The sequence below is a fragment of the Scatophagus argus genome, chromosome 5 (assembly GCF_020382885.2).
Source record: "Scatophagus argus isolate fScaArg1 chromosome 5, fScaArg1.pri, whole genome shotgun sequence".
Lineage (NCBI taxonomy): Eukaryota > Metazoa > Chordata > Actinopteri > Scatophagidae > Scatophagus > Scatophagus argus.
This window is the reverse complement of record NC_058497.1, coordinates 25,119,552-25,141,993: the sequence shown is the minus strand read 5'-3', so window position 1 is coordinate 25,141,993 and position 22,442 is coordinate 25,119,552. Positions and strand designations below refer to the sequence as shown.

The 22,442-nt window shown below is 45.2% G+C and overlaps 2 protein-coding genes and 1 long non-coding RNA gene across 5 annotated transcripts; 1 reads left to right on the top strand and 2 right to left on the bottom strand.

Moving 5' to 3' along the window:
- Positions 1-101: 101 nt before the first annotated feature.
- On the bottom strand, positions 102-14,309 carry LOC124059737 (cullin-5-like). 3 transcript variants are annotated; one of them, XM_046390015.1, is made up of 19 exons: positions 14,156-14,309; positions 12,586-12,695; positions 11,185-11,284; positions 10,514-10,690; positions 9,940-10,081; positions 9,651-9,796; positions 9,188-9,268; positions 8,928-9,021; positions 8,473-8,603; positions 7,876-7,983; positions 7,547-7,611; positions 7,305-7,437; positions 7,083-7,214; positions 6,709-6,832; positions 6,166-6,341; positions 5,846-6,007; positions 5,344-5,462; positions 4,994-5,117; positions 102-4,510 (listed from the first exon to the last, which is right to left on the bottom strand). In XM_046390015.1, exons 1-19 carry the CDS (start codon positions 14,177-14,179, stop codon positions 4,316-4,318), a joined length of 2,343 nt encoding a protein of 780 aa, XP_046245971.1. In that variant the 5' UTR covers positions 14,180-14,309; the 3' UTR covers positions 102-4,315. The 3 variants fall into 3 exon arrangements, with proteins under 3 accessions (XP_046245971.1, XP_046245972.1, XP_046245973.1); XM_046390016.1 differs by lacking the exon at positions 14,156-14,309 and adding an exon at positions 13,565-13,679; XM_046390017.1 differs by lacking the exons at positions 10,514-10,690; positions 11,185-11,284; positions 12,586-12,695; positions 14,156-14,309 and adding an exon at positions 10,327-10,495.
- Positions 14,310-14,881: 572 nt separating this feature from the next.
- LOC124059745 (solute carrier family 35 member F2-like) lies at positions 14,882-20,284 on the top strand. Its single transcript, XM_046390032.1, has 8 exons — positions 14,882-15,246; positions 15,702-15,877; positions 16,236-16,363; positions 16,502-16,661; positions 17,857-18,013; positions 18,091-18,143; positions 18,452-18,606; positions 19,486-20,284. Exons 1-8 carry the CDS (start codon positions 15,137-15,139, stop codon positions 19,825-19,827), a joined length of 1,281 nt encoding a protein of 426 aa, XP_046245988.1. The 5' UTR covers positions 14,882-15,136; the 3' UTR covers positions 19,828-20,284.
- A 154-nt stretch (positions 20,285-20,438) lies between these two features.
- On the bottom strand, positions 20,439-21,908 carry LOC124059747. Its single transcript, XR_006843426.1, has 3 exons — positions 21,628-21,908; positions 20,984-21,072; positions 20,439-20,904 (listed from the first exon to the last, which is right to left on the bottom strand). It is a non-coding gene; the product is annotated as an uncharacterized LOC124059747 (long non-coding RNA).
- Positions 21,909-22,442: the final 534 nt, after the last annotated feature.

The window sequence follows — 22,442 nt, the reverse complement described above, 5'->3', positions numbered from 1 at the left end:
TGAAGAGTTTGCATTAGACTGGTACCTCATGCACTCCTGGTCACTAGTAGGAAATACAACAGCAACAACAGTGTCTGGAAGTGAAGCGAAGAGAGAAAACAGACATTTTTACAGTTGTTTTTATTTTGCCAGGTAATAAATTATTCAACTTTAAAAAATATTTGAAACAAGCAAAACGTGGCGGCACCTGAACACCACTGTCCTCCCACTTCAACAGCACAAAGTTTAATGTCTTTACTGCATGTAGTGGCATTCAGCTGGTTTAGGTTGTGACTGATTGTTGGTTTTAGTTCAAGGCTACAGGTAAGTCTGCCCACCTGTGCAGGCTGGGCTGATGGGCAGGTGCAGAGTTTCAAATGATTAAGAAAAAAACCCCACAGCAACCACAACCTTTGAACTCCTTTAAACTCCACTGAACATCTCTGACCAAAGTCAAATGACTTTTTCACCAGCTAATACTGACTATTGATTGAACAAAATATGACACATTCTACTATTGTTCAACAGGGCGTAAAATACAGAAAGGCATGTAATATAAAACCAGTACATGTGTTTAAAAAAGTTACCACGAAGGGAACTTTCCTATTGGTGAATATTTAATGAGAAAAAGTATTTGTTCAAAGGGGATAAAAAGTGTTTTGCTAAAGAAGACACTGAAGCAAAGATTGTACTGACTGTATGTGAAGATGGATAACATGAGAGCTGCCCAAAAGTGAAGCCCAAACATCTGGATGCCCCCTGGTGGCTGGCTGCAGTACAGCTCATAAGCTCCTCCCCCTCCACATTAGCAGATGGGACATGAGCCAAACTAAAAACAAGTACACATCAAATAAATTTAAAGATGGTTTCTGTCATTTTAGGTAGTTCTTATCACGCTGATGTTTTTTCAAGTGTCCCTGATTGGGTCCTGACGGGTATTTGGGCAGGGACTGTGTACCACATCTTTATATATGTCAATGAAAAAAAGTGATACGTTACATTCATCAATACCTGAAAAAAAACCCCATATTTGAGTCACAGTCACTCACACACACACACAGTTCACTTTATTAGGTACACCCATATAATCTAATATAATCCAATACAACTGTTCCATCGCTTCTGATGAGTTTTGATATTTGTTGAACTGAGTGAGGTCAGATAGTAATTGCTGTGTTGTTGCACTGAACTGCATTATCCTGAGTCATGTTTCTAATATTCTGACCCTCCCATTTGTAAATAGAGGTATGAAAAATTAGGAAGACCTCTCAATATAATATAGTCCAGTTCAGCACCAGCTTTAACCCTGCTGTAACTCAACAATATGGGATCAATGATGTACATTGATCAATCTGTCCATGATGTGGCAGGACTGCTGTATTGGACTGCATTAGACCGTCATTACCTTTGCTGGTAAAACGTTCTATGAAGACCACATCTGTAGTGTGTTATGGGGGCATTGGGGGCATACATAATGTATTGTAACGCATTCATAATGCTTTATGACTGCACTCATTAACACACATAATGCATTCTTCGGTCATAAAACATTACAGATGTGACTCAAAATGAAGTCTAAGTTCAAGTGTCGTACGGAGGCCCATGACTGGTTAGAAACCAGAGGTCGACTGACGATCCGGAGCTCGTGAACTGATGCTCAGAAATACTTCAGGAACTCGGAGAAGGTCGTACATGCGAACACGCTGACCATCTGAGTTTAGCGTTCATAAAGTTCAGTGTTTTGTGACTTGTCTCTAACCCACAGAGCAGCTGAGGCTGATGGGAATGTCGTCAGTTTTAAAAACGTAAGCCGATGATGGAAAAGTCAGGTGATCACGGTTATTGTACCACATCGTCTGGGAACCACAGATGTTTAAACATTTCAGAGGATTCACCCTCTGATGTCTGAACCAGATTTTAATCCAACCTCTCAGTGCTGGCGATTTCAGTTCGCACCAACAGGTCAACATTGCTGCTAACGCGGCTAAAGAAACTGTACTCTTAGAACAGAGTCTAAATGAAATTTGAAATGTCTTTGTTTAACCTCACATTTTACTTTTCAGACTTTTTCTTCCTACGAATGTCTCACGCGGAGGTTTTTCCCTCACGGCTCTGAAACAACTTTTGGAAAAAAAACAAAACAAAAAAACAATCAAATCCCAAAACACTTTTGTCTTGATGTTAACCTCAACCACATCATATTACAGTAATAAACCGCATTTCCCAGAAGGCCTTACACTTTCATCCCACTGCTTCAACCGCATTTAGACGTGACGAAATGTGAATACAGCACAGCAGGCCGAGCAGCACTTTGAGCCTCAGTGGCTCAATGATAACACACAGCTAAGATCACAACTTATCTTCAGCATGTGTTTAAATTTGTTGGGGAAAACCAAATGAGAGGAGCTCACTGTGTTCAAAGTGTTAGAGTGAAGCGCCGACATTCAACAAGGACTCGTCTCGCTGTGCTGTGAGCACACAGGATAAAAGTGCATCGTGTGGCTGACGTGGGCAGCTTGTTTGTGTCACCATGTTCAGAAAAGAGCGGACAATAACAAAGACGGGCGTGAGAAGTAAAGCCAACACGCAGACAAAGTGCAGGAACGAATCGAATCGTTCGGAGTGGAAAGTGAACTTCCTGTTGCCTTCAAACGGAGCACATGGATAAAAACTTCCGTCGGCTCCGTGAACTAACGCTGAGCAAAGACATGAAAAGGTGACGTTTCAGCCGACGAAGGAAGAAACATTCTTCATAAATACAGAATAAATATAAACGACTCTCAACACTCAGCAGTTAACTCTCACAACACGAGTTCAGTCAGAGCTTTTAGGGGCGACGGCGACAACAGCTGTGATTTTAAATGAAGGTTTTGTTTAATTGGAGAATTTTACTGTGCAGGTAAAAGACAGCGGAAAGCAAGAAATAATTTAAAAATATTCTGATAAAAATTGCTGCCGCTCATTTATATTTAGTGAGGTAAAAGTGACTACATTCATTATGGTTTTCTCCTGCTGAAGGTGGACGCGAGGCTGCATGGGACAAAAATCAAGAAGACTTGATCTCTTTTCACGACCTGATTTTGCGGATGAAGTCGATGTTGATGTTAAGTTGTGCTGAGGGACCTCAGGATCAGTTCAGTGAGTGTCGCCTTTTGGCCCTCAGAGGGAGAAAGTCTGGGCCCCTAAACAGCCACCACATCATCATCATCATCATCATCATCAGTTCAGTTAAAACCACAGCTGTCACCAATCGACTCGCACCAACAGCTGCTCTCAACACATTCACATGGACACACACACACACACACACACACACACGATGGCTACATGAACTCTTCTACGGCGCACACAAAAAAGATCCCCCAAAAAGAGCAGCTCATTCATTTTAAACCTTAAAGAAAAGCATTTCTGTTGTCTCAGTCCTCACGTGTCCCCGTGAGACGCTCTCAGCTGGTGTCCAATCTCACAATGTTCAGAGTGTGGCCCTTTACACACCAGATCAATAGCCTGCAGCAGGATAAGACGATACCTGTTCACCTGTTGACAAACCTCTCCGACCGCCACAGGGGATGAACACAAAAACTAAATATCAGCATTGAAATAGTCTGAATTCCCCAAAACTACGTGTGACAGATCATCCACTGGACAAAAATAAATCAGAAAGCAGCATGCTGTTCAAAGTGCACACACGTACACACATCTAAAAAGACCAGATACACACCATGCACCCACACCCACACCCACACTCACACACACACATTTTGGCAAAATACTCCTCGGTAGTTTTCAACTAATCTCTCCTCCTCCTCCTCCTCCTCCTCCTCCTCCTCCTCGATGGCAGCTTTCACTTGCAGTTTTTTGCATTCCCAATTCAAAAATGAGACAAGAGTAAAGCAGCAGGGATGTGACATGGCTGCCACTGAGACGGCTGCTGTGGCAAAGCAAACGATTGATATCACTGCTCCTCCTGCTCCTCTTCTGCAGTCTGTTGCTGATTAAAGTAAGGCAGGAAGTATGTAATTTAATAATGTCACTAACTTTGTTTTCCTTCGGAGCTGCTGGCAGAAGGCGCACGCTGCAGCCTCCTCTGATTGACACTAGAGGGCAGCAGAGACAGACAAAGTGTCCAATTCCACGCCTCACAACACTCCAACAACACACTGGCGTCGCACAAACACAAGAAATATCCACACTTTAGCTGAAAAGGCTCTTTTCTACTCCCTGCTCCTCTCCTCTTCCTCGAACCTCCTCTTCCTCCTCCTCTTGCAGGAGTTTAAGCGCCGGCTGCAGGCCAGGAGTAACAAACAGAGCAAAGAAAGCGCTGCCTCCCCGCTGCCTATGCCATGTAGATGAAGGTGTTGATGTCCGCCTCGTCCCTCTTTATGTACTTGTGCTCGATGAGCCACTCGATCTGCTCCTTGATCATCTTCTTCTGAGGCAGGAACATGTTCTTCAGGATCTCCACCAGCTCCGTCTGCAGCTGGGCGTTGCTGATCCTCTTCCTCATCTTCATGATTTGGATGATGGCCTCCTGGATGGGGAACACATGGACACGCATGGACAGTTTTAAGACTTCATGTGAGCCGTATAAACTTTCTTGGGGTGAACTGTTCTTTTAAACCACCTTAAATGTTAGGCTTTGATGCAGCTTAAACACATTCACCGACTGAAGTCTTTATATTCTAAGTATTAATCCACCATTGATGTGAATTTTCTCGAGGTGTTTAGTTTGTTTTTGCCGATACTCAGAGTCGCTTCTTGCGCTGGTTGTTGTGTCACCGCTTAAATAAGGTCCTTAGTTTCGCAAGATCATTAAATAAAGAAAATGTTTTCTGTCTTGAGGCTACAACCTCAAACATCAGAAAACTTCAGAAAAAAAAGAGCAAAATCCCAACCCACCTTTAACTTTAGCAGCAAACTTTCAAAGACACATAAATTAGAAGCTGAATAAAAGCTTGAAACTTCAGCGCTGAGCCGCCGTCGGCACTCGTCAGGTGACGTTACGTTTCCATACCTGAGTTCTGAGTATTCTGAGCTGAACGATTCCTTCATTCTCCTCTTCTCTCATTCGCTCTGTCGTCAGCTGCAGTCGACCAATCAGATTGATCTTTCCCCTCTTCTGGACTTTGGAGTTTTTGCTGAGACACAGAGAGACAGACAGTCAACATCCTGAATGGTTTCACATGGAATGTCACAGCTCGTTCATTTGTTTGGGAATAAGAATGTTCAGTACGTATTTAGAATTTAAATCTGTTAATAATAATAATAATAATAATAATCATGATAGTGACACCTTTTGTGTCTGTCTGAGCCGAACAAAATCACAGATCAATCGGCCAAACACAGGAAGCGTGTAACACGTACATGAGTGAGAACTCCTGGTTGACGTAGAAGAGCGTGCTGTCTGTGAAGTCTTTGGGCGAGCTAACCGGAGGCTCGTAGGACAACACCTGCCTCTTCAGCTTGGGGAAGGCGACCAGAGACTGCAAACAAAGACGGACACGAAACGCCGTCACAGACTGAGCGCCACGTGCTGCCAGCCCAGCAAAGCGTCACCACGCGTTACGGCGGCACCATCGGCTCTCAGCTCTCTGAACTGCTGTTTGATTACTCCTGCCTTCCCACACGTGTTACAGGGAGAAGGTAAAAGGCCTGAATGGTTTAATGATGTGCTCTGTAAATTCTCTATAAAACTGATCCAGAACCAGTCCCTGCCAGCAAATAGTGAGCTGCTATCAGTGTGGGAGGAGCAGCTTGTGTGATCTGTTACTGAGACAAAAGTTGTGAAGTTAAATTACAGTCGGCAATCAAAATGTTGTTGATTGCAGAGGAGTTACATCTGAATATGTTATGACATATATCTGACCCAGAGCGTGCGGCGTAGCTCGGCGTCGGGCAGCTCCGTGGCCAGTTTGAGGTTCTCGAAGCTGATTCTCTCTCTGGGCCGCTGGTTCCAGGCGAACAACACGGCCAGCTGGAACGTCGTCACCTCCAGGTCGTACTGACCCACCTCGTTTTTGAAGGTGATCTGAGCAGAAGAAACAAAGGAGAAATGAGAGCTCGGCGTCACCGTAATGTCGCCTGTGTCCTCCATCAGAGCTGCTGTGAGGACACAAAGAGCTTCAGAAAACCAAAGAGAGGTTTTTATCTCCTCGATGTTGTGATGGATCTTCTCAGCTCACTCACAATGCCGTTGGACATGAGGTGATGCCAGTGGAGTTTGCGGCCGCTGTGGTTCCTCTTGTAGAAGTCTTCCACCTCAGGGATCAGGTCCTCCAGCTCCGTGGGCAGCGAGACAAAAACCTTTTCGCTGCTGCGTGACCAGGCTCCAGCATTCAGGATCTTAATGTTCACACTGTCCGCTGCAGGGCAGAAACAGGACAGGAAGTCTGACGGTGTCCACTTTAAAACAGTCCCCTCACTTTGTTAAAAGCAGGCGGTCTGCAGAGGACATGCAGAGTTTTTTCCACAGAGACGATCGATTGGTCGAAGACTACAGAGAATTTCAGCTGACCGAGATTTACTTTGGTTGACTACAGCTCTACTGAACAGCATCTTTACTGCCGTATTAATGTGTTTACGTTCCCACAGCTTGTGGTTTGTGCTGCATGAAAGACGAAGGACAAACTGATTACAGGAACACACAGTGGAGACGTTCCACAGTTCGCTTTATGTAGAGTCATTCTGTTTGTCTTAGTGTGTGTGTGTGTGTGTGTGTGTGTGTGGTACCTGGAAGAGCCAGCTTGTTGTGTTTGTGCATCTCTTTGAAGACCTGGTTGAGATCCTCTGAGACCTTGATGTCCTGAAACATCCGGGCCAGCTTGTTCACATAATCGGCAGGCATTCCTACTTCCTACAACCACACACACACACACACACACAGACACACAGAATGGACACCAAACAACAGAGGAAAAGAGGAAAATAAATTCAGTGTGTAATTCTGAGTAACAGAATAACTGTAACGCAGAGCATCAAGAACAAAACATCCAAACGCTTGGTCTGATTTTGGTTCACTTGTGCTTTGACCACACATTCCCTCAGAGAGGTAAAAAGCTTTGTGTACGAGGTAAAAGATGAGACCGTCTGCTGGTGTAACTCACTCTCAGCCACTCCACCATGTTCTCTTCAATCTCACTGTCGGCCGAAATGTCCAGAATGAGACGCCTGGTCAGGTGAGCTTTGTGGTAACGCATGAACACGTCTTTATTCTGGACGTACTTTAACACCAAGAGCTGCGAGGCAGGAAGATGAAAGAGGGGATGAGCGTAAGCATGGAGGACGAGGAGACCAAAGGGACCGGGACAAACAGGACAGAGACTCACCACTTCTTTGAGTTTGAGCTCGATCTCCTCCGAGTTGAGTTTCTTGCTGAGAGGCGTCTTCCTCAGCAGCATGTCACAGTAGTTCGCCAGCAGCTCAGGACACTTTGACTCGGGCTGAGTCTTCATACCCACACTGTTTGGACGGGGACAAACACACATTTACATGAACAGTGGAGCAATGAGACGGAAAAGACAAAGCTGTCTTCTCAGTAACACGGGGACAGATGGCTCCACCTCCTCACCCTTTCTGTTTCATGGGCAGCTCCAGTTTGAAGATTGTGGCGTCGTTGACAACAGCCTTGTACGCCTGTGGAGGGACGGCGGGGACGGGGGGACGTGGAGGTACAGGGGGACAGAAAACATGTACAAGTGGTTACCGCCAGCAGAAGACCAAACAAGTTGAGCTGCATCATCATTCAGTCAGTTATGCTTTTGATTAGTCAGGTAAGTTATTCATTTAGTCAATAAAATGTGTGAAAATAATTCCCCAGAGATCGAAACCTTTCAGGTGTCATTTTTTCAGATTAGACTGCTTAATTGTGCAGCACGTTGGAGGTCGGATAAAACAGACCTTATCCCTCGCCGTGAGGAAGCGAGGGTCGTCCTGGAAGGCCTCCTTCACCAGTTTACTGAAGCGGTTAAACAAAGTCAGCAGCTGCTCCACATACTTCTCAGAGTCCTGCACAGACACAAACACACATCTGAAGCTCCTGAAAGGGAGGTGGAGCCGCAGTATCGAGTTCCCGCCCACACACCAGTCTGAGCCAATCAGAAGCAGCGGCGTTTCAGCCTCCTTTTTAAGGCATCAAATAAATAATTAAAACCTTCTGATCAGAAAAATGAACCCTTGAACTGACATCAGTTCGATAAGAAGCACCTAAAATGACAGAAAGCATCTTTTGGGAAAATTCATCTGATGTGTACTTTGAGTACTTTCTCTTAACTGGATTAGTATTTTACAGTAATGGCTTTAATCTTTTGTTCAAGGTTTTGGTGCAACAAGATCAAATTTAATTTAGGTTTAGAGCAAAAACTAAACTGAGGTTTAAGGAGGGATTCATATGTAATCTTTCCTAATTTTACGCAAGTTTTAAACTTTGATGCATGAACTGAAAGTGCGATGGCGGAGACACGCCAACCAGCTGTTGGCGTGCGCTGGTGCACGTACAGTAGTGATGGTCTCGGCGGCAGCCACCATGTCTGCCAGTCCAGCATTGATGATGTGTTCTTCCAGGTCTTTCAGCATGGGCTCGATCCCGCTGGGAACTTTGTCCATCAGCGAAAACATTAAGTGCAGCTCTGAGGAGGAGACAGGACAGAGAAGAAACCTGGAGTCACAGGACAGGAAGTGGATGAATACAAAAGACTTCAACACACTTTGTTCATAAAGTCACTGATTATTCTTATAAACACACATCAGATACAACAAGAGTTCCGCGGAGCTACTGCTAATCATGATAATAATAATCATAATACTGATAATAACATAACAACACTGTGACCCAGCAACGCATATAAAACTAGAAAGAAATTCCCTCAAGGGGTTCGTGTGGCGCGAGTTTCCTCCACAGCAAGCAGACGCGACAGTCAAAGCTTTGTGTATCTCACGGCAGTCACACTTACTGTCCGTCTCGTTGCGTTTGATCATCCCTGGACATTCAGCCAGGATGGTTTCTTTGAACGAAGTCACCAGAGCGTTCACACAACACTCCATAAGCTGGGAGAGGACACAGGAGACAAACTTCAAAATAAAGTAACGAGTCCTCTTTCAGGATGCGTTTCGTGTTGTTCACTAAAGTGAAACTCCTGATCCAGTTTCACCAACACTTTCACCACCTCCTGCGCCCGCAGAGGGACATCGTTTGTAAAGAAACATCACTTACTGCTTGAACAGAGTTACATTCACGTCGCGTCTCTAAGTATCTAAGTGCTCTCTTCTCCTCCTCTCTCAGCTTGGCGTCTGCCTGCAGGGAAACACACATGAACACAAAACACAGGCGCTCAGAACAAACACTCAATTACAACTCACCTGTCACGTCACATCACATCACACCTGTTCGCTAAGTCTGTCTAAACACTGGGGGGCTGAAGGTCATATGTGTGATGCATCCAAACTGACTATGTGCTGAAAAACGTTGGAAACTACACCAAATGAAAATCTGCTCCGTCCGTCTGTCTGCCTGTCAGCTCGACTGTCTTCTTTCAGTACGACCTCGCAGACGTAAACCTTAATGGCGTCCTCCTTGGCTGAGCTGTAACGTCAGCCGGCTTTGTTAGCTTAGTTAGCTGGCCTCTCGTCCACGAGCAGATTTACTTATAATGACATTAAATATTATTGTGGCTTACATATTTCATGTAGTTCTGGACACCGTTCTGTTGCAGGTAGGACGGTGCCTGCGTCCTGTAGAACCGCTCCGTGGAGTCCAGGTAAGCCTTCTCAAAGTTGTCCCTGTAGATCTGCAGCTTGTCCTCTGGGTTTGAACACAGGTTCACTGAAGGGACAGGACGAATGAGAGGGACAGCACGTCCTTATCTCTAATGTTTATCCTTTCCAGTGTTCATGTGTTCAGTTTGTCTGTCTTATGTAAAACCACCGCACCAGTTTGCGTCCCGGCACACGACGTGTCCCCCTTACCGTACGACTCTCGTACTCCTATGACAAGCTGGGAGTCGAAGGCCTCGCCCTGCCTCTCGGCGTGCACCAGCTTCATGGCGCTGTCCTGCAGCCGACTCTTTATGTTGGAAAAGATGGACTCGTTCCACGTGTCCAACATCAGCTAGAAAAGTGAAAGTGAAGGCAGGAACGAATGAGACAAAAATGTTCTGAGAAGCCAAAAGAATTTGCAAAGTGCTTTAAACAAAACTTCTTCTGTCTTCCTGCCGGATCACGACCTCCTCCTCCCTCTGAGAGACCTTCCTCACAGGCATCAAACAAACAACTCATGATTCAGACTTTTAAGATTGTTGGGCTAACTGACCCGCAGCTTCTCTCTACAGCCTACTTGTAACACTGATAACTCACATCTTCTCCACCTCCCAGGTCCTTCATCTCTTCTGCCTCTCGCAGCTCCTCTCCTGTCTTGTTAACTTGCTTTGGCAGCTAATGATTTTCAGTCTTCCTCTCTTGTTGCGTCTCGCCTCCTCTTACTTTTCTAGTCCTGCTGTCCTGACCTCTCAGTCTGTGCGGTTTTCCCTCCTCCTCCTCTCACCTTGCGTACGATGCTGTCCTCCATGTTTGTCTTCTTGTTGCTGCCCTGTTTGCCCATCAGTGTGATCTCCAGCTGACAGAAGGGTTTGGGCAGGATGTCGCACTGCGTGAAGAACTTCCTCCACTCCACAATGTAGGCCTTTAGCAATGCTGTGTCGTCCTGGTGGCTCAGCACCCGCTGCCATGGCAACAGACGCCAGTAAAAGTTAGAGGTGGCACATTTCAGCCCACAAATACTTATGAAACACTCTCATGTTTTGTTTCCTGCCACACTACGTCTATCACATTCAGCATCTAAAAATGGAGCAGAACATTCAGTTTGTGCAGGACACTGGGACCACCGATGCGTCTCCACTTCCTCCCACTGCGACAGTATGAAGTTCTGCCCACAGACCCATCTGACCCAATCAGGAGCAGCTTTCAGCTGTCAATCATGATGTTTCTGCCCCCCCCCCCTTTTTTTAGCATCAAATAGCTAATTAAAATCAAACTCAATCAATCCTCATCTGTTTTCCTCAGTGACTTTTACCTAAAAGTGACCACAGTGTTTTCAGACATGACAGTGACACGTCACGCTGCCATCAGATTCAGGTACAAGAGAGCATGACTGAAAGGGTTTCACTAATACAGACAGCAATACCAATAAAAAGCCCTTTTAGGCACACTACTTACAGCCTGTGCTTGTTTGATGAAGTCTAGGATGTCCTCTTTGAGGGCTTGGTGGATTTTGGCTGGTCCTTTATCATCCCAGAGACACACAGCATGGACATCTCTGGAGGACAGACAAGAAGCAAATGGTACGTCACTATATCCAAGTGAAGTTTGAAATGTGAATGATGACACGTCTAAAAGAGCGGATCTGATGACCCTCGGTGCGGTGAAGGTGTGACCAGCCATGCAGACTGCAGACCTGCTGCCACACCAGGACTCTGCGAGGCCCCCGTGTCGCTCCTCCAAACTCTCGCAGTCAACATGACTCACACCTTCACGTGGTGGACACACACATGCAGGAATATCCCTTTACTGATCCTACTGATCCACTACTACTAGGATCAGTGCCTACATACTTAGTCTTTCCTGAAACAAATCGGTACAATAATCAATCCATCCACTAATCATAACCTGAGGGACTCTAGTGTAAATAGTCTTTTTCTTTTCTGTACTGTGTACAGCTGCAGGTACAGGTCCTGTGTATTCATTATTTTTGAATGCTCATCCTTCCCTTATCCCTGCATGCTTTGCACCCTCTATATCCTGTTTGCTGCTGTAACACTGTAATTTCCCAGTTATGGGACTAATAAAGGATTATCTTATCTTTAAATGTGACCTGTCTCTCTAGAGCTCTTGGAGGAGACAATAAATTAAACTTCCAGCGTTCCTCTTCCCCTCCCCTCAACCTCATTCATTCTCAAGACCAAAACGAGCAATCACAAACTTCCTCTTTTGATCAGGTGTTTATCACAAATCACAGTTTAATTTCAAGAGGCTTTAAAATCAGTAGAGGACACAAGGCGCTCTGTCCTTCAAACCTCTATCTGGGTAAGCTTCCTCACATCTGTGAACCTGCACCTGATTCGATCACAGCTTTGGGCTAAATTAAAAAAAAGCACCAACACTGCAGTTTGCCATTTCAGCTTCAACACATTTTTTAAATCAAATTCCTCTCAGTGTTGAGTTACACCACAACATCAGAGCACAAAGAACTAAACGAAGACCCTTGAAGTCCATACACGAGACTTCCATCATAAAAGGTGGTTGTGCATCAACTTGTGGCAGTTAAGTTATGGAAACAAGACTCTTGTACATCCCATGAGTTTATTTAAGAGTGGGACACATCCAACCACATGCCTACCTACAAATGTTTGACATTGTGTGGGGATTATATAAAGCACAACACCTGCTGGGAAAAACTAAGCCCATCTACTGCATGCATGCGTGGCTGAAATGCACCAAAATAGTCTGCTGTGAGCAGCCTGTTGTGCCATCCTGCTCTCAGGATCTGAATCTTCTGCATTTGAGCACTTTTTAAAGTGAGGCAGAAAGAACGAAGGGACAGAGCGAAGCGTCTCTTACGAGAACAAGTCGAACCACTGTTGCTTGGTGACGGCTTCCTGTCTGAGCAGCTTGAGAACGATGGGCCGCATCAGATCCCACTTGTCCTCAAACTGCAGGGACCCCTTGTTCTGCAGGAGAGACATGAGATGGGTGGAGAGAGAGGAAGAGGAGGAAGGATGAAGGGAAGACGGAGGCAGACAGTCAGACTGAGGGTCACGTAGGCTAATTAGACTTTCAAATCTTACTGTGATATAAAATCTTTTGATGGCTTTGAATCATCTTACGTTAACTTAGCCTTAAACTTTCTCATTAAGCAGTGCTTTTCACAGCGTGCATTAAGTCGCACAGTCTGTGTCACACTGGCCACATTGTCAGCTGGCACTGAACAGCTGATCGGGAAACTCAGGGAGAAACAACGCAATGACTTAAAGACTGTTTCTTTAAAACGTTTCCACAGATCTCACATTCAGCTTTACTGTAGATGGACAAGGAGAGGCTGCGGCTAAAAATGATCTTCCTTATTGACTGATTAATTTACTATTCAGTCACAGGAACAAAACATTGTGTGGCATTTCACAAAACAAACCACCTCACTAACAGGCTCGATGTTTTAGGACGACTACTTCCTCGTCATTTCATGGAAACTTTGGAAATACACAAAACTCAAAACCTCAACATTTGTTGAACACCAAAATTAGCTAGCATTTCTTTGCTATCAATGATACATTTAGGCTGGTGCGTGTCATTATTATTCAGTTTTCAAAGTTTAAACAACAGATTCATAACATTCATAACAAATAACATAACGTGTTAGTATTCAGCGTCTTTTGTAACAGAAAATCTGCATACAGGATCACAACTGCTTCCTGAGCAGGACCCTGTGGTGTCTCTGTGGACCTCCAAGGGTCCCCTGAAACTGTGTGACAGGAGCCGGAGCCGGAGCCGGGGCCGAGACCCGGACTCGGGGGGGGCTGTCAAAGCTAGCACATCAAACTACCTGGTCAGTAAGTGAATTATTTCAGCGGCGTCAGTGTTAAGACCGGCTCAGATGACACTCGGCCGGGCCTGGTGGACTCAGACGGGGTGTTTGGCAGGTTCACCCTGACCGGCTGTGCGCTAAGCAGAATAAAGCTGTGGACCTCGGAGGGTATCTGACGTCCAAGTTTGTTTCCCCTTCGGACTGTGTCCCCCACAGGTCCACGGCGCGGGGTTTCGGGCTCCGGACGGTTCTCGTTGGGCTACGGTTCGTCTTGGCCGAGGTGCCTAACGAGATGTGCTAACGGCTAAGGTTGGGTTTAGTCCAGTGGTCGCAGGAGAAGGCGGGCTGGTTTCGGGTTCAGGGCTGACTGGGCTCACAGCGGGGGGCGGGGGTCATCGGGGAAACAAACCGGACTTCAACAACGACAGCGGTGAGCGCTGTGACTTCAGGCGCACCTATCTGTGCATTTATTTAAAATATCTCCACTGTTAGGGCACACACACACACACGCCTTCACAGTGGAAACACATAACCGCACTACATGTGAAAACGAACAGCTAAAATCTGCACACAAATATGGGAAATACGATATATTCAAGTGTCTCTTACCTTTAACAAATTAGACGTCGCCATGTTTCTTCAACTTATCATCTCGAAGAATCTCGCGAGAGAGAGAGAGACGCTACAGCTGTGCTCAGGATTAGCTCATGAAAGTCCTGAAAATCACTTTATTGTGAGGAGAAACCCAACAATTTAATTTGATTAGTGTGAATGGCCTGCATTGATGAGGCTGTTTTATATGTCGTCTTCCTGTTTTTACTGCTAGTCACTACAGCAATAAAAATCAACATTTAAAACATACACATTCACACAGTTGTTTGCACAGTGCATTTGTGTAATCTAAGCAATGTGCAAAGCATGTGAACATCACTGAGGTTTTAATTATTATTTACTTTTATGTTATTTACACTAACTGTTCCTTACTTCTTTAGCTTTTCTCTTGTGTTGCTGTAAAAGTGAATTTATTCCACATTCATCAGATGTGATGTCCAAATACTTTTCTTAGGGACCACAAGCCAAAAAGGTTAGCAACCACTGGTTTAATCTTTAAATATATGTTGTATTTTCTGAATTAATTGTGTGTGGGTGTCTGTGTGCATTTTTTATTTTACATTTGAATCTGAAAAGTCACTGCCACATAAATGTCAACGCAATAAAAAGTGCAATATTTCCCTATGAAATATAGTGAAGTACAAGTATAAAGTACCAATACCTCACAACTGTACTTGAGCTAATTAATTAACCAATACTAACCAATACTTGGTTTCCACTGCTGCCATTTCCATGAAAAGCACAATGATGAGCAACATGAGTTGTTATCTCATCAGCAGAGAGCGAAAACAGGAGGAAGCACAGTGACGAGTTTATCTTTCATCATCAATCCTCGTCTTAAAGTGCTGCCTTCACACAGACAAGTCAATGAGTGATCTTTGTCCTCTGAGTCAGTTAATCATTCAGTGAAAGTCAAGGATTTAAAAGCCTGAAGCACTTAAACCTCAGAGAGGAGTCCTCTGTCACTGGCCTGGAGACATGGACACCGAGCCGTCCCAGGATGCAGCAAGAGACACGGCGCACAAAGACCGGAGCAGCGGACTCATGCTGAGGATCAGGAAACTCAACCCCAAGGACGTCTTTACCTGGTGAGTGGACAGACGGGACGAAGGGACGGGACAGACGCACGTTAGAAACCCACAGCTTTATCTTTGTAGCTGAGACGTGTCACAAACGGTGGAAATGGTGAAGTCCTTTCCTAGTGACTGCATTTATCTGACAGCTTCAGATTAATAACAGATTGTGATTAAAATCTGTAGTGCAAAATATAATAAACAAATAACTTATGATGTGAGTTCGTGTAAGTGTACTCCAAAGACAATACTTAAGTACTTTTATAAAAGTAAAAGAGCTGAGAACTTCTTCGACCAGTGTTTAAACATAAAAAGCTTGTCCATCTAAAACTAATTTATGCTTTAGAAAATGTGAGAAATGTAACGCTGTTGGGTGTGGATATCCACTTACTCATAAATCGCCCTGACTGGGCCAGTGGACTCCTTCTGACACTGCTAACTGAACGACTGATCGTTCTTGTCCGCCTCAGGCAGCTGGCCAAGACGCTGGCCATGGGTCAGGGTCTGGCCGGGCTCATCTGCGGCACGGCCGTCACCTCCCAGTATCTGGCCACGAGCTTCCACGTGAACACGCCCATGATGCAGAGCTTCCTGAACTACAGCCTGCTGTGTGTCACATACACCAGCATGCTGCTCTGCAGGACAGGTGAGTCTGAACACCTGAGGTCACACCAGCAATCGTGTTTTCAATGCAGCAACATGACAGACGGTTTCTGCTTGGCTCTGACTGCTGTGTGATTCAAGTTGTGTGTGAAATGTCTGACTAAACGACAGCAGCAGCAGACGTCAGTGGTGGAGTAGAGCACAGTTTAAAGTTTAAAGCTCGAGTTTACAGTCTTTAAGTACATTTGAGGTACTTTATATGGAACGTTTGCTTCTTCTGTTTCCTGACATTACAAAAGTGCAGACTTACTGAACAGCGAATGGAACGAGTCCTCAGGGATCAAAGTGAAACAAAGACGTGTCAGTACTGAAGTTCAGGGTTGTTCCCCTTTAAAACACAGGGGATGGAAATATTTTACAGATTCTGAGGCGGCGATGGTGGAAGTACCTCCTGCTGGGCCTGGTGGACGTGGAGGCCAACTACACTGTGGTGAAAGCATACCAGTACACCACCCTCACCAGTGTGCAGGTGGGTGGAGGTCAGCGTGCTCGTTGGGAGCTTTAGTCTGAATTAGTTAAATGAAGTGAACTCCGAGTTCATAAAGTCCAGACTGATTATTTTTTAGGTTTGAATGAAATGTGTGTTTTTGTGTCTTCGTGTCTCCAGCTGTTGGACTGCTTTGTGATCCCAGTCCTGATGATTCTGTCCTGGTGGATTCTGAAGACCCGTTACAGGCCGGTCCACTACGTAGCCGTCTGTATCTGTCTGCTGGGGGTGGGGGCCATGGTGGGGGCCGACCTGCTGGCAGGACGGGATCAGGGCTCCTGTAAGGACCTCCTTAGCTGCAGTCCAGTCCCAGCACTTTCAATGCAGGGCTTTTCCTTTTCCCTCTTAAAGAAAAACAAAATCCTTACATTTAACTTGTTATGCTTTTCTGAAAAACACATCGCAAACTTCTGCAGAGTTTATTTTATGTTTGTTAAATCCTTCACAGGTGAAATAATAACACGGGTCTAGTCATCAGTGTAGGATTTATTCTTGACGTCCTGTCAAGTATAATTGTCAGTTTTTGACTATTTTTGATTCTAGCTTTATCTTTCAACTTAGAAATGTTTTACCTTGCCATGTTTGGTATCATTTTTGTTCAGCACAATCTCACAAGTGTGACTTTAGGAAAGGAAAGTGACATATCTTGTCATTGGAGGGAACTCACTCCAACGAAATTTGTTCTCTGCATTTAACCCACCCAAGTGATGTGCACACACACACAGCAAACCCGGGGCAGTGGGCGACCGCGTGCAGCGCCCGGGGAGCAGTGGGGGTTAGGTACCTTGCTCAAGGGTACCTCAGCCATGGACACCGGGACGGGGAATCGAACCAGCGATCCACCGGTTACGGGTCCGACACCCTAACTGCTGATCCACTTTACTGTTATTTGTTTCATTTTGACATACTGTATTAACACACTGGACCTAAAATCACACAAAAACTATAAAATCTGAGTGGGAAAAATGCGCTGAAGTGCGCTGAATGAAGTGCGCTCAATGCGCTGGTGTTTACTGCGTCTTCTTGCATAAAACTCGCACCAAACGCGCAACAAACGTGACGGCAATGTTCAGGAAAAAACATTGCATATATTGTTTATCGTAACTCGGGTTTTACTTGACATATTAACAAATTTAAAAACTTGTATATAGTTTGAAGTGCCCACTTTCGACACAAATTAAAACTGAGATTCAGCGAGGCTGCGTCTTGCAGCTACGTCGTCTTCAATTGGTCTTGTGATAAGGACGCGCCGGCGCGTCTGTCGACTCCAAGGTATCAAATATGAATTGGAGGCACAGTCACTGTGTAACATGTGTCAGGAGAGCCGCCCTGCACCACAAGCCACTGCAGCTCCCACTCATTTAAAAGCATTTTAAAGTTATAAGAAATTCAATAAACAGGTTTAAGTTAGCAGACAGAAAAGTGAAGTGTTTGCTTGTGAGTGAGTCGACGCATGACGTCTCTTCCCTCCTCAGCCTCAAACATCCTGCTGGGCGACTGTTTGGTGCTGATCAGCGCGACGCTGTACGCTGTGTCCAACGTGTGCCAGGAGTACACCGTGAAGAACCTGAGCAGGGTGGAGTTCCTGGGCATGATCGGCCTGTCCGGCACCATCATCAGCACCGTACAGATGTAAGTGTGTGTGTGTGTGATCGATGTGTGTGTTGACTCGTTCTTCGTTAATCTGGTTTGTGATGTCCTTCCTGCAGGGTGGTCCTGGAGCGTAATGACATTGCTGCCATCCAGTGGAGCTGGCAAGTCGGTCAGTACTCGCCTAAACATTTTGAAGATGCAAAAGGCAGGAAAAGACGTTCACAAAGACATTTCACCTCTGAACTGATACATCCAGATATAAAACACCTTCTCAGTCAGCTCCTCTCCTGCTTAACATTTGACATTGACTTGACATTTTCCTTCTGTATGAATCAGTCAGGACTGCAGGATCGCTTTGCTTGTTGTTAGCTTGTCAGCTGGGTTTTTTGTTCACGCTGAATGCAGATGTAAATACATCAGTTCCTTTAACGTGTGAATGGTGACGATGACCTGACAGGTGGGCGTCTCTCCCCTCAGGCCTCCTGTTCGCTGCCTACGCCCTGTGCATGTATGCTCTGTACAGCTTCATGCCCGTGGTGGTGAAGCAGAGCAGCGCCACCTCCGTCAACCTGTCCCTGCTCACCGCTGACCTCTTCAGCCTCTTCTGTGGGATCTTCCTCTTCCAGTACAATGTGAGCACACACACACACACACACTGTTAGACCACATACACCTTCCTGCTGCCCCAAACACATCTAGTTTAATCCACTGCTGAAAATAGTCCTCAACCAAAGACGAAGCTTCCTCCTCTTTGAATGACATTTTGTGCAAAACAGGAGGCTTTAAAAGTTATTTAAAAATAAAACTATGAAATTGCGAGCTGTTTTCAACAGGAAGTGATGGGCTTCAGGCTGAGAACTACACACAGGTGGACGCGTTGCTGTGCTGAGTAAAACCATGCTTATCATGTCAGGTCACAGCGACCTGCTGGGTGTCATAGTGACCCAGCAGGGTGTCATAGTGACCCAGCAGGGTTAATGAACAACAGTGAGGGTTAAAGTGTAATTTCAGTTGCATGTGCTTTAAAACAACTGCATGCATTCATGCTGTTTATAATAAACATAGGAGTGCAAAGTCCTTTGAACAGCCTTTTAACAACCTGACGTCGGATGTTTTATCATATCCTGAATCTCAAAAAGACACAATCATGTGCGTCTGCTTCGCTAACACGTGCTGCTCAGTGGATACAAACAAAATGAAATTCACTGAACTCAACTGAGATATTTGAATATTTTCACACATATAAAAATATTCAACTAAAAATGAATGACAGTGTTTCAGCGTGATAAGAACTACTTAAAACAACCATTCATTTATTTGATTTATTTTGTTCCTACTTTCAGTTTTTTATTTTAACCCATGTCCCATCTGCTCGCATGGAGTGGGAGGGGTTTATGAGCTGTACTGCAGCCAGCCACCAGGGGGCGACCCCTCATGTCATCCATCTTTATATACAGTCAGTGGTTCATACACTGAAATGTAACCTGCTCACTTTCTGCCACCTGCCTCAGTTCTCAGGACTATACCTGGTCTCGCTGATGGTCATCCTCACTGGCTTCATCACCTTCAACGCTGTGCCGACGCCCGCTGACCACACAGTCTCCACCACCTCCTCTTCATCCTCCATCTGTGAGGAAGGTTCCTATGACAACCCTGCTGGCACTCAGAATGACATCACCGAGCAGGAAGTAGCCATTAGGATCGACACTAAGCAGGAGGAGGAGGAGGGTGATGAGAAGGAGAAGGGACGGGGGGAGGAGAGGACGAAGAGGACTTCAGGGACGTCTCAGAGCCTCGGACGAGGGAGCAGTGATGAGAATGTTGTTGCTGTTGAACGCAGCACTAAAATGTGAACTACAGCACATGAGCCTGTCAACAGGTCTCATATGTATATTTTTAAACACCTTTATTTATTGACAACTGCACACAGTACATACAGAAGAGCACAATGCAGAAATGTATAGAATCAAAGGAAATAAAAGAACATGTCAACCTTGAACTATGTGTAAACTTTTGGTTATTTGTGCTGATGGACGTTCACACATCACGTATCGGATGCAGAATTAACTCCTTTTGAGGCAGTAAAAAAGGTTAAAACAAGCGCTCCCTCCGCTCTCACCGGCACATCCTGGAGAAATGTAGGAAACAGTAAACCTGAGCCTCTCTGGGAGCATCACACAACCTTTCTGGGCTTCTGGTGTCACCAGCGGCATCCGGGCTGAGACTTCCTCTTCCTGTTTTCGGTCTGAGGAGCAGTTTGAGCTGAGTTGTTTTCAGCTAATCTCTGGAAAAAGACATCTGCAGGTAAATTATTAAAAAAAAGATGATAAAAAACTGAATCACAGTCAGATGATTCACAATGTGTTCTGTCTTGTCTACTTCTTCTACTGTCCCATAATTATTTTGGTATACCTGTAAGGGTTGGTTGAGTGTATGGGCAAACACACACACTGACACACACACTGATCAGGTGAGGGATACGGTGTGTCGAGCCATAGAGGCAGAGTGAAGGCGAGCAGCTAACGTTCAACACCACACGACAAGACACTGAAGGCACCGTGACCACGCCTTCTCATTCAGTCTTCTTCTTCTTCTTCCCCTCTGGTTGGAAACTCTTTGCTCCAATCTCCTCAATCTCCTCAACCTCTTCAAGGTTCACCTCCTCGTCAGGGGGCTGGTACATCGGGGCCACCAGGGGGCGACCCAGGTGTTCTGGCTTCACTCTGGGGGAGCTCAGTTTGGACAGCGCTGTATGGTGGTTCCCTCAGTGTTTTTGAGTTAACAAGTAAGTGATTTCATACAAACTGTGTAGGTTATAGACCACACTGTATTTGTGATGTATGTTTTTCTCAAATACTGTCGTACCTGAAGAGGTGAAGTATGTACTCATTGCCATGAGACATTGTCCTTCCCATTGGAAGACACAAACTCTGATGGAGGAAAAAAAATGTTTTATCTTTACTTGAAAGTTTTTGTTTGAGTAGGAGCAACATAAAGACAAACTCAGACCTGCACATGTCGTCTTGATGGTCTTCAGCGGACCCTGAGTGTAGAGCAGACCCACCAGGATACCTGACAGGTGGCCAACCAATGAGGTCCTGAAGTACATTATAGGGAACAGTACTGTGACTCCTGCAAACGTCACGAAGACGAAGCAGACTTCTTTTGCAAAGATTTATTATACTTTGTTGCTTTTTAAGGCGTTTCTGTGTCGAGTGTCTTCTCCAGTGAAAACTTATGTGCTGTTTGTTTAATACTCCCAGCTAAGGATGCTTTTGTTTAAATGTTAAAGTCATCTTTAAACCAGACTACAATCATTTCATTCACGTCACATGTAGCCTATACAGTCTTTTGACAGCGTGTGCATGTCATAATGTTTCTGTTTTTAGTCACAGTCTTTCATATCGACAAGTCCTGAAGCCACAAAGTGCACATTGAGGCAAGACTTTTCCTCTTAGTCCAACCAACAGTCCAAAACCCAAACACTTTCAACGCACCCACAAACAGCAATGAAGTGTAAGATGTGAGTTCTCTTCCTCATTATTTGACAAAGGAGTCGCTGATCCAGAGACGTGAAAAGCCGCAAGACAGCAGGCTGGAAAGTCGGTAAGGAGATAACAAAGTCCAAATGTGAACACACTTTACATACTCACAGGTCATCCGACAGCCTCCCGTCAAAGGTACTTTATCTGATGTCTGCTTTCAGCTGATGGAGTTGACGTGCGCTCGTCCCACTCTGATGGAACAACCACAGGAACGTCTCATTTTGCGCGCTCCCGGGGGTACCGGAGGGAAGACCGGACTCCTCCACCGGTAAGGAGGGGAGTGGACTGGTCCACAGGATGTTCTCCACAGGCGATGTTTTCAAAGTATTGGCCGGAAATGTTTTTTCTGTCTACTTATCATCGACGCTGGTTCAGCGTGCAATTTTAAAGTATCTGCCGGAAGTGCTGATACGCTAATGTTGTTGATGTGGACATTAACTTTTACGTTATTAACGTTTTATGTTTCTGCAGTTTCATGCTGCGACCACCAAGGGGCAGTAAAACTTGTGATTATCAACGCATCGCGGCCGTTCAATTTGTGCTGCAGGGCTCGATTGAAAAGGTGTAGATAAATACCGATAATTTGTATGAATATTCGAAACTATAATACGTTAATATGACCGTTTAGTGATAATTAAAGTTTTCACCGGAAGTTTTGATACGCTCTCGCGTCCAAATTGGCGTACTTGACTTGAGTTGCAGCGAACCAAAACATCAGCTAAGGTAAAGTTCACATGATAACTTGCGGCCACATCCGGTAAATACTTTCAAAGTAATGGAAATTAATTGTAAATTTAGGTCAGCGTCTCTAAAATGAGTTTTAGGCAGCAGACAGGGATAGTCGAGGTAGCACTAGAGCTAACTGCTCCTCTCACACTGGCCATCTTCTTTCAGTGTTTGTAACATCAACAAAGTTAGCATGG

What these genes read in the sequence shown, in the direction of transcription:
- LOC124059737 (XM_046390015.1), bottom strand. Translation starts at nt 14,179, where the DNA reads ATGGCGACGTCTAATTTGTTAAAG. An exon ending in AGGACAGCATCGTACGCAAG is followed by an intron (nt 10,082 to 10,513) that starts GTGAGAGGAGGA and finishes TCACTTTTCTAG; the next exon opens with CTGATGTTGGACACGTGGAA. An exon ending in AGCTACGCCGCACGCTCTGG is followed by an intron (nt 5,463 to 5,845) that starts GTCAGATATATG and finishes CTTTGTTTGCAG; the next exon opens with TCTCTGGTCGCCTTCCCCAA.
- LOC124059745 (XM_046390032.1), top strand. Translation starts at nt 15,137, where the DNA reads ATGGACACCGAGCCGTCCCAGGATGCAGCAAGAGACACGGCGCACAAA. An exon ending in CCCAAGGACGTCTTTACCTG is followed by an intron (nt 15,247 to 15,701) that starts GTGAGTGGACAG and finishes TGTCCGCCTCAG; the next exon opens with GCAGCTGGCCAAGACGCTGG. An exon ending in CCAGTGGAGCTGGCAAGTCG is followed by an intron (nt 18,144 to 18,451) that starts GTCAGTACTCGC and finishes CTCTCCCCTCAG; the next exon opens with GCCTCCTGTTCGCTGCCTAC.